A 10,543-nucleotide genomic window follows, 5' to 3' on the forward strand; every position below is an offset into this window, starting at 1 on the left:
CGATTTTTTAATTTATTTGTTTGTGGGGGTGTGCTCGCCAAGGGCCTCATGTGGAGATGAGAGAACAGTTTGGGGGAGTCAGTTTTCTTCCATCATGTGAGTCCCAAGAGCAAGCACATTTACCAGCCAAGCCATCTCACTGACCCAAGAAAGAGAGTTTTTAAAAACAACCTTTCACTAAAAAAAAAAAGCAAGAAAGAACAATAAGATAAGGGAAAGCCCCTCTGGAAGTCTGCTAACTCCTGCTTTTTATCCCTCACCGTGACAGTCACATGAATCCTACAGTGAGGCCCACTGTTCTGCCTTCATTCACGATGTGTGCGATGGCGGCTTGGCCTACCCTTTTCCAGACGGGAGCCTGGACGTCGTTCTCCTCATCTTTGTACTCTCTTCCATTCACCCTGACAGGTAAATGAAGACGAAAGGGCAAAGCCAGTGCGTAAATCTCCTCCATCATTCATGGTCTTTAGAACTATTCAAAGCAAAAATGACAATGCCTGACTTTATTATTTATTGAACTGCGTTCTGTTTAACATGCAGCCTTTTAAACGCCGTTTCTCCTTTCCTCACACTTTAAGAAACCGGTCAAATGCGTCATTAGCAAGCTTTCTGTCACTGTCAGAATGAAGCGAGCATATTCCGGCAAGACACATACCTATTAAAAGTGACAGCACTTCAAGGAAATTACACATGCAGAACAGCCTAATAGACTCCCAGGAGGGAGATTGTACTTGGTGATCAGAAACAAACATCTTTGATTTAGCATCTTCTTGAGTGTTTGGGGAAAGGAGGGCTGCAGTCTGCATAGCTTCACACAGGACCAGTGAGGGACTTTCAAACTCCTGTTTCAAAGAAGCCTGCTTGGGAGTCATGGCTGTGGTGATTTGACAGATTGCAGTTGGACCTTTAGGATCCAGGGCGGGTCGAGAGCTGTGATTTGTTTGTGTGGGCATGTTTTTTTTTTCTTGTGTTTGTATGTGTGCGTGAGTGTATGTATGCGTGTGCACGCATGTACGTGTGTGGTGTGAGTATGTGTGTGTGTGAGTGTGTACATACGAGTGTATGTATGTGTGTGAGTGTGCGCGCTACTTGGCATTAGCCTTAGGATCTTGTATGTTGGACATGTGCTCTTGTACTGAGTGTCTGTATCCCCTGAAGTATGACTTACATTTTTATGTTTACATGTTGGTCTTCATTTTCGATTTTAATTAATTGTTTATTTATTTTTGAGAAAGAATCTCACTGTGTGGCCTCTGCTGACTTTGAATTCTCTATCTGGCTCAGGCTGACCTCAAACTCCCAGTGGCCCTGGTGTCCTCACCTCCCCACTGCGGAGATTACAGGCATGCACCACCATGCCACCCAGTAGGACTTGTGCTTTTATGAGATTTCACAGCCCCGAGAAGAGGGCACCGTACTACCAGGCATTCGATTCCTCTTGCCTGGTAGTACGGTGCCTTCCCACAGAAACATGGCTCCTGTGTGCTGAGATGCTAGGACATTTGCTGGCTTTTTAGTTCCCAGTCAAGGCTGAGGACTTTACTACTGAAAGAGGGAAAGTTTGATTCCCAAATTAATCCAAAAGAAGATAATGTTTATACCTGAAGTGTAGGGTAGGTTCCATCAAGCCACTTTGCCTCCTCGGTTTCCACAACATCTTTCTTTTCTGATAATCTGTTCATCTGTTGGCAGTGCTGCAGAACAGTCAAAATGCCATTTCTGTGTTTGCTTCCTTCTGCGAATAGTTAAAGAATGCTGCCGGGGGTGAAGAACAGTTCTTATGTGGTACTTAAAACAGGAAGTGCACAGATTCCAAATAAGATGGCAGAAAGACTATTCGAGATTGGTTAAGATACATCTTATTGTAATTTGAATTGAATATTAATAAGGAAAGACAGATATCCTGGGATGCAGCATTCATGTTTGTTATTGAAGTAAATTCAAATGTATCTCGTCAATCCAACCTTTTTACGTATATATGGAAGTGAGCTAAACATAAGGTGAGCGAGCTGGGGGTGCTGGTCCCAGCTGCTCGGGTGCTTAAGGCGGAAGGACACCTCAAGCCCTGGGTGTGGGAGAGCAACCTGGGCAACACGGTGAAACCCCACCTTCAGACATTTTAACTAAGGAAAAGTAAACGAATCAAAGAGAGGCAATGAAATAATTGTGTGTGTGTGTGTCTGTGTGATACGTATGTGTGTATGATATGTGTGTGTGTGTATGTATGTATGTATGTATGCGGTCCTGTGTGTTCCACAGCACGTATGTGGAGGTCAGAAGACTACTTTGTGGTCTCGGTCCTGCCCTTTCATCCTCACATGGGTCCCACTCAGGTTGCCAGGCTTTCGTGCCAAGTGCTTTTACCTGCTGAGTGGCCACGAATATTGCTTTAGTTGGAAGGAATTTATAAGTTAACTGAGCTGATCTCCTCGTCTTTTCAAAATAAGAAAGCCTCAGCAACTGTAAGGGGATCAAATGAAGCAGAAGCAGAGCTGGTGTCGTTGGTGGCTTACATATATAACACTAACACTCAGGATGCTGAGGCAGGAGGACTGCTGCAAGTTCAAGGCCAGCCTGGGCTACATAATGAGCTCCAGACCACACTGGGCTACAGTGTGAAACCCTGTCTTAAAAGCCCAACTCAAACACATAAAAGAGACAACACAGACTTGCCCTGTGGACAGGCTGCCTTTCCTCTCCTGCCCACAGCAGGCCGCGGCAGAAGTTCTGAAGCCTGGTTGTCATTCCGTCTGGTCTCCATGAGCTCTCCAGAGGAGCTCTGTGGGCAGCTAATGCCTGTCCCTCAGCAACGACCTGGCCCATAAAACATAGGCCATGAACGCAGAACCCAAAATACTACATCAAGGTCTATTTTAAGAGGTCGCATTTGCTTGCATGTTGCATAAGCAAAATGAGTAATTGCCGAGAACAAAGCAAGGACTTCCTGCTATTGAGCCCGGAATTGGGATGTGACTACAGTCAAAATATGCCAAGATTAAGGAAAAGAGAATTCTCTTTCTTGAAATGAAGCCATGAATACAAAGGAACAGGCTACAGAGCCCAGACTGCCCTAGTGTTTGTTTGGAAGAGATGCTTTTGGTTAGAAAGCAGTAGAAACGCCATCAGGAGGATCATACTAAGAACCCTATAGGAAGTAAACCTTTGCTTTCTGGATTAAAACCATGACTTTTTGTTGGCAGTGAGGTGATTCGACAGGACCGTTGTTTGAAGTCAGATAACTCGTTGATAACACCCATGAAGAATTACCAAGAAGGGTAATACAGTATATTAGAAAGCGATTCTGTTTCTGGGCTTGCAGAGGTAATTGTCCCAAGGACCTGCCTGTGGGAAACAAGAAAAAATAGCAATGGGGAGAAACAAGAGGATGAAAAGAACTGATGAGCATATGGATAAGGTAGTGGTTAGGATACCTTTCAACTTATTACAGAAGTCAGGAGTTGAAGGTGGCTCAGTGGGTAAGGTGCTGTGTGTGCCCGAGGACCCCAGTTCAAGACTCCTAGCACCCAGGTTAAAAAGCCAAGCAGGCATGGATGTCCCTGAAACCTGGCCTTCAGAAGGCAGAGGCAGGATCCAGGAGCAAGGTAGCTAGTCAGACTGGCCAGAACCCGGGCTCCATGAGAGATCCTGCCTGGCTTTAAGTTTGGGCTTATACACATGTCAACATGCATATGCATGCTCATGCATCCTCATAAATACACACCCGAAAGGAAAAACGGAAGGCAGGCAGGCCAGGAGGTGAACTAACACGGAAGATAGGCGATGTTTGGCTGGTGAACCTGAGGTGGCTCTAGCAGGGCATATTCTGCAGCAGAAGCTGAAGTGCCTTCCCCTTCGTCTCCCGCCTCATTTAATGGCAGGCACATGAGCGGATGGGAGGGTGAGTTGCCTGCGTGGTTGGAGACAGCGTAGCTGAGGCTGGTGGGCAGAGCAGAGGCTGGCAGGTACTTGGACAGTCGCTCTGGCCGGTCTGGAACCCAGGGTCCTTCCACTGTAGCCTCAGAGTCTGGGCTCACAGGCGGGCAGCACTGAACCAGGGTTGTGGTTTGTGGTTCGGCTTTGACACAGGCCGGCAAGCCTGTTCCCAGCTGAGTTCAGTTTTGTTTTTGTTTATCTGGTTGGTTAGTTGGCTTTATGAGACAGGGTTTCTCTGTGTAGCCTTGACTGTTGCAGACTTGCTGTGTAGACCAGGCTGGTCTCCAATTCACAGCTATCTGCTTGGCTCCGCTACCCTGAGTGCTAGGATCACCACGCCCAGGCTCTGAGTTCATTTCATTCCAACTTCTGAATTTGGCTCCTTCAATACAAACTGCTCTTGTGTTTTTTGATATTTTTTTCACTTACATATATGGTTTCTTTGACTTACTGAGATTTTCGTATTTTATCTCCAAGAAGGTTAACCCTAGCATGTAACACATTTCCACATGGTTGTCTTACTTTGTTTTCAAAGGATGCAAGCCGTTGTCCGCCGACTGTCCAGGTTGCTGAAGCCTGGGGGAATGATATTATTTCGGGATCATGGAAGATACGATAATGTTCAGCTTCGTTTTAAAAAAGGTAGTAGGGGCTTAGAGAGGTGGCTCAGTGGTTGGGAGTGGGCATTGCTCTTGAAGAAGGTGGGAGTCTGGTTTTCAGCACCCACATGAGGTACCTCACAACCACCAGTAGTAGCTCCAGCTCCTGGGGATCTGACACCCTCTTGGGCCTCCTCAGGCACCCACACACATGTGCATACTTACACACACACACACACACACACACACACACACACACACAATTAAAAAAATAAAACCTTTTTAAAAAGATGATAGTATATCGAGTTCTAAGTTATTTTCAAGTGTGTTTGAGAATATAAAAATACCTTGTGTCAGATTGTTTTAGTTTATCTTGTCTTTTAAGGTAATACTGAGTTTTTATTATTTTTTAGGACGTTGTCTATCTGAAAATTTTTATGTCCGAGGAGATGGTACCAGAGCCTACTTCTTTACAAAAGGTATGCTGGTCTAGCCAGCCCAGGTTCAGCGATGAGCTGGGAAAACTCTCCTCAAGTAATTGTTTTCAGAGACACACTCAGAAGCTGAGCGCAAGGCCTCCGTGGTGATTAGATGCTAGATCTCTTCATGCCCTGGTTCTTACAGTGATTCCACAGAAAAGCGTGCAATGGCCTTTTGCCTTTTAATCTTTTTCCACCTAAAACCACTTTTAAAGAGTCACTTGTTTCAGGTGGCTGGAGAGATGGTTCAGAGGTTAAGAGCACTGGTTGCTTTTCCAGAGGTCCTGAGTTCAATTCCCAGCAACTACATGGTGGCTCCCAACCAGCTGTAGTGAGATCTGGCGCATAGGCACACATACATACATGCAGGCAGAATGCTGTATAAATAATAAAATAAATAATTTTTTTTTTAAGAAGAGTCACTTTGTTTCACTCTTACACTGGTGCAGGGCATAATTTAAGAGGCCACAGCCACAGGACAGAACTTTATTTTTATGAGTCTATGGAAACATAGTTCTCAGTAGTCACTTTCTTGTCTTGGACAAGTGTTTCCTACACCACCAGGTAGCCTATTCAGGGATCTCTGCAAACTTCCTAGAGACTTTATAATATGTGATCTGGGGTCACTGTCAAGCAAAGGCTCAGAAAGGAGGTACATTTTGAAACACTGAAGGCTGTAGCCATAGCTCGGCTCACAATCATCTGCCCTGGGCGTGCTGACCCTGGCAGCCTGTTTACACTTGCAATATATTAGGGGGATGAAAGAGCCCTGCTTGGTTTTCTGGGTTTCCTTCTCCTAGCTGTATCGTGCTTCTTAGTCTAAACGAAGCTTGGATGAGCAGTCGTCTGTGGCAATCCATTGGTCCTTACCTCCGCTCTCCCTGTCACATGCTGTACCTTTAACTGCCACTTTTGTCTCCAAGGAGAAATCCATCACCTGTTCCACGAGGCTGGATTACACGAAAAGCAAAATCTGGTTGATCATCGCTTGCAAGTTAATAGGAAAAAACAGGTGAAAATACACCGAGTGTGGGTTCAAGGAAAATTCCAGAAGCCATTGCCCTGGACTCAAAGGAGCTGAAATCAGCATTTCCACTCTTTCTCCTGACTGAACTATGTGTCATGCTAAGATATGAAACCAGGGTGTGATATGGGTCAAAGGCTTCTTTTCCAAAGACAAGTAGAAGAGCTTTTGCAGCCCTGCTGGTCTGTTGTCTGTGCTCTTTGGGCATTTTAAGTACATGGAAGTGACTGGAAAGAATGTTCCACCCTCCGTGTTCTCAGAACTTGAAATAAATGTTTGTTTGGTCTTGTTTTATCTAACCGTGTTCCGTTGAGTTTCAAGACTTTGAATTAAATTGCTGATGGAAGGCATATAGTTTTGAGAAATGTAAGCTATCAATTTTTTAGAAGTGTGGTAAAGCAGTCAAACTGCCCTCTGTAGCCAGCCAGTAGCAAAGGCATAGCATGCCTTGTTTTTAGGGGAACTTATAAGCCCAGGATGAAGATTTATTGTTGTTTTGTTTTGTTCTTACCTATTTTCTTCAACCTCCCCTTATACTAGTGTCTGAAATACAACTTTAGTTTCTCTTCCTTTCCAAAAATGGGCAAGTGTGGCCTTGTGAACATCACTTCCAGGCCATGCTTAGATGCAGATCACCTTTGAGGCACTGTTGTGCTGTGGTGCCTAGTTTTGTCAACCTGACATGATCTGGTATCACCTGGGAAGGGTCTCCAGATTGTAGTTGTCTGGGAGAGTCTGTCTTGTGTTGATCGATGTGGGAAGGCCTGCCTTCAGTGGGCAGCACCATTCCCTAGGCTTTGGATCCTGAACCCTGGCAACCTACATTTGTTCTCTCTCTGCTCTTCACTGTGGATGTAGCAGCTGCTTCAAGGTCCTGCCTCCTCGACTTCCTGCTGTGACCCAGTGGACTGTAACCTGGCATTATGGGCTAAAATGAACCCTTTCTTCCCTAAGTAGCTTTTGTTGGAGTTTTGTTTTTGTTTTTTATGTGCATGGGTTTTGGCTGAATGTATGTCTATGTACTATGTGCATGCCTAGTACCTACAGAGACCATTTGTAATCTCTGCCTGCACAGGGCCTGCATAGGACCCTCTGCATCTAGCTACAGGTGTTTGCCAGCCTGTTGTATGACAGACTTTTCCTGGGAAGGGTTATAGAGGAATTTTAATTTAGAACATGGCTTCTCTGGCAAGAGATTACATCCAAAGACCTTCTAGGTCTGTGTGATCCCATTGGAATATAGACACATCTTTAACCCCAGGAGAAAGGGCCAAGCAGATCTCAGCTCAAGGCCAGCCTGATCTAGAGCAAGTTTCCGGTAAAGAAAAGCTTAGATCCAGGCATGGTGGTATATGCCTTTAATCCCAAACAATGAAGATGGAGTTGGTTTATGGAAGGAAGCAACCATGTTTGAAGATGATGTCTAATTGAGTGGCAGAAAAAATGACGAATCACAGAAACATTTGACAGAAGAGGAAACGCCAAACTCTCACAAGAAGAGAGAGGAAAGGAAAGCCACCTAAGGGGCAATGCAGAGAACAGAAAGAAGGTAGTTTTACCGGAACATTAATAGGTTACAAAGAGAGACACAGGTGAAGACAGAAAGAGCCAGAGAATGAGGAGTCAGAAGATTAGAAAAAAATTGTTGGAATTAATTTAAGGCCAAGCAGCAATTCAGGGGCTGAAAGAGAATCCAGATTGAGTATGTCAACTGAGAGAGGAGTTTGAGTCAGAACACCTGAGTTAAACCAGCTAGCTATGAGATCAGAAGAACAAAAAGGGTGAGCTTATTAAGCAGTAAGTGTCAGAGGCCGAACACATTCTAGGCTTAAGTTAGACTGTACAGAGGCTGGAAGTTTCCAGGACTAGGCCTAGGTTAGCAGACAGAGGCAGTAATACTCCAAGATAACAACTGAACCAGGCAAATAAAAGTTCCTTTTAAAAAGAGACAATACACACTCATCTACTTGGCCACAATGGGAAGCTCATGGCAGAACAAATTGCAGTACCACCAAAGTTCACGTTAGTGAACTAATACGTTTTATTAGGGTCATTTATAGGAATATGGGTGAGGGGTTGCTTAAGGAGTATAAATGACTCAGGGACAGCTGCACCAAGCCCACCCCAGCATGGGAGACAACTCACAGAAGCTGGGCATCTGCAGGCTGCTCAGCAGATTGGAGGGTGTCCTTTCCAGGTGCCTCCTTTCTCCTAAGCCTCTTCCAGGCAGCTCCATTGGTCTCTGGTTTGCAGCTCAGCTTGTCTGAGAGCAGCCGTTAGTGTTTACTCTAAGGAGGGAGGGGCCTAGTGAACCTAGTGAGTTTTAGGGACTTCCTGACAGTATTTTGCATTATTTACTTTTTGTCTTAACCCTGGGAGCTGGGATATTTCAATCTGGAACAACAGAGCTGTCATGTGGACATCTTCTGGAAGAGCAGCCAGTGATCTTAACCCCCGAGCCATCTCACCAGCCTCACTTTCAGGATATTTTATCGCTGCAACTAAGGCATATTTAACAAAATTCTCCTCTAACAATTTGAAATGTGTTTGTTCCTTTGCTTCAGAAAGAAAATATGGTGGCTTACTAATTGCCCTGTGTAAAAAAACAGAGTCCCTAAAGTCCCTCATTATGCTGTGTTCAGTGAATGCTTCCATTATGTGTTATCAAACTTTGGGGTCACAACTTGCACCCCAAGTCAGGCCTGGTTACCCATCTTCAAGAAGCCAATGAAAAGAGCTAAATTAAAGTGGAAAGCAGAAAAAAGGAGACTTTTTCAATGTGGAGACATTGGGAAGAGGGACAGAGGTCCAGGGGAGCCCTCCTCCCAAGTCTAGTCACGGGTTCAGAAGTGAGTTCAGGGTTTAGAAGGCTGAGAATGTGCAGTCAAAGCACCCTCTCTGTGGTCTGTATAAACCCTGGTCTAAGCAGCGAGCAGACAAGACCTCACTGGGGGAATTGCACAGTCCTCTGAGAGCAGTGGCCTGGAAAAAGCCGGGTCCAGGTTTTTCGTTTGTTTGAAACAATCCGACTCAGAGCTCAGGCTGGTGGGCGGTCCTGCTCTCTGGCCTTCATGGCACTCAGATTTCCTGGTGTGAGACTTTTAAAATCACTTCGAATTTGGTTTCCTGGAAGAATGTGATTAGTCCACTTGGGGTTGTGGGTTTGTAACCCAAAGAGACACTTACGTGTCTCAAGCTAACAATCAAGACTCTTGAAACAGTGGACCCCAAAGAAGTGGGACTTTCCCCAGCAATCTCATGCTGGGGGAAGGAAAGGGCGCCAGCCAGCCAAAGGGGGACTTGTCTCTTGGGAGAGAGATTCCACACCATTCTACAACTTCAGACCACCCTCCGGGACAAGACTGAAGTCCAGACTAGGCTGTGTCAATGGTGGGCCCACACCTTGGTGAGACTACGTAGATGTGGCTGTCCTTGGCCCTCTATTTAAATGTTAAGCTCATCCTGCAAGATTTAGACCAACTTGGGGTTTCTCTGGGTCCCTTTTTCAATATAGCCACATCAAGCCTTTTTCTGTTTTCCATTGTAGTTTAACTTTTTGTTGTTCTTTGTTTATTTTGACTTGAGTCAGGGTCACAATCTGTAGCCCTCTGGCTGTCCTGGCTCTCCAGGCTGGCCTCAGACTCAAAGAGATCCAACTACCTCTGCTTCCCAGAGTGCTGGGATCCCAGGCCAGCTCCACCATCACCCAGCAAGTTTGCCTCTTTCATTGGCTAATTGAGGATAGAGAGCCAGACCTGACTTGGGGCACAAAGTGTAAACCCCAGAGTTCACTAACAGGTTGACCTCATTGCCTTCTGGGGCAGAACAGCTTAACTGATGGTATTCTCAGAACAAATGGAGTCAGGCAAAGTACCTCAAGGAACTATCTTTAGAAAAACCGCTCAGTGCTTTTCTTCTTCATCACACCAATACAGTACAGGTGGCGGGAGTCACTCTTCTAAAGAGAGGAAAACTGGGGAGGAATCAACCTTCTGGGAGGAGGTGGGCCTTGGCATAGTCCTTGACTCTTGCTGTTCTCAAAGCCTCCAAACTAGATTGAGAGACCACAGAATTAAAAATTAGTTTCTGAGTTATTGGTTTAAAGCAAAAGCTTGAATAAAGGCCAGACAGGTAGAGACATGTCATATCCAGCCATCTGCAGAGAGGAACCAGCCTTACTGCATTCTTTTCCTGCCTACTAGAGATACAGTTGCTAGGAAACTGGCCCAGCTTACCCCTTTCCCCTAGGACAGCCAAACAAGGGAAGCCAGACCATTAATGGTTTGGGGGCCTTCCTATAGCCAATCAATTCAAAATGTAGCATCCCCTTTTGTGTTTCAACCAATAGATGCTTGCCAGGCAGGAGTTCCCCTACTTTGGGTATGCTGGGTGGGAATGGGATCTTTAAATCACCTGCCTACCCTGAACACAAGGCTCTGCTCTCAACCGCTTCAGCGGTGAGGATGTGAGCCCAAGCTATAGCTTGTAATAAAAAGATCCTCATGTGT

The 10,543-nt window shown here is 45.4% G+C and overlaps 1 protein-coding gene across 8 annotated transcripts in view; it reads left to right on the top strand.

Moving 5' to 3' along the window:
* The window catches only part of Mettl8 (methyltransferase 8, methylcytidine), a 91,178-nt gene extending 84,844 nt beyond the window's left edge, over positions 1–6,334 (top strand). For all 8 annotated transcript variants that reach the window (XM_055600322.1, XM_055600320.1, XM_055600321.1 and 5 more), the window contains 4 exons: positions 269–408; positions 4,469–4,575; positions 4,946–5,011; positions 5,935–6,334. In XM_055600322.1, coding sequence (XP_055456297.1) covers positions 269–408; positions 4,469–4,575; positions 4,946–5,011; positions 5,935–6,092 — 471 coding nt within the window. In that variant the 3' untranslated portion in view covers positions 6,093–6,334. The remainder of the gene's footprint in view (positions 1–268; positions 409–4,468; positions 4,576–4,945; positions 5,012–5,934) is intronic.
* Positions 6,335–10,543: the final 4,209 nt, after the last annotated feature.

The sequence above is a fragment of the Psammomys obesus genome, unplaced genomic scaffold (assembly GCF_907164565.1).
Source record: "Psammomys obesus unplaced genomic scaffold, mPsaObe1.curated_primary_1811, whole genome shotgun sequence".
Lineage (NCBI taxonomy): Eukaryota > Metazoa > Chordata > Mammalia > Rodentia > Muridae > Psammomys > Psammomys obesus.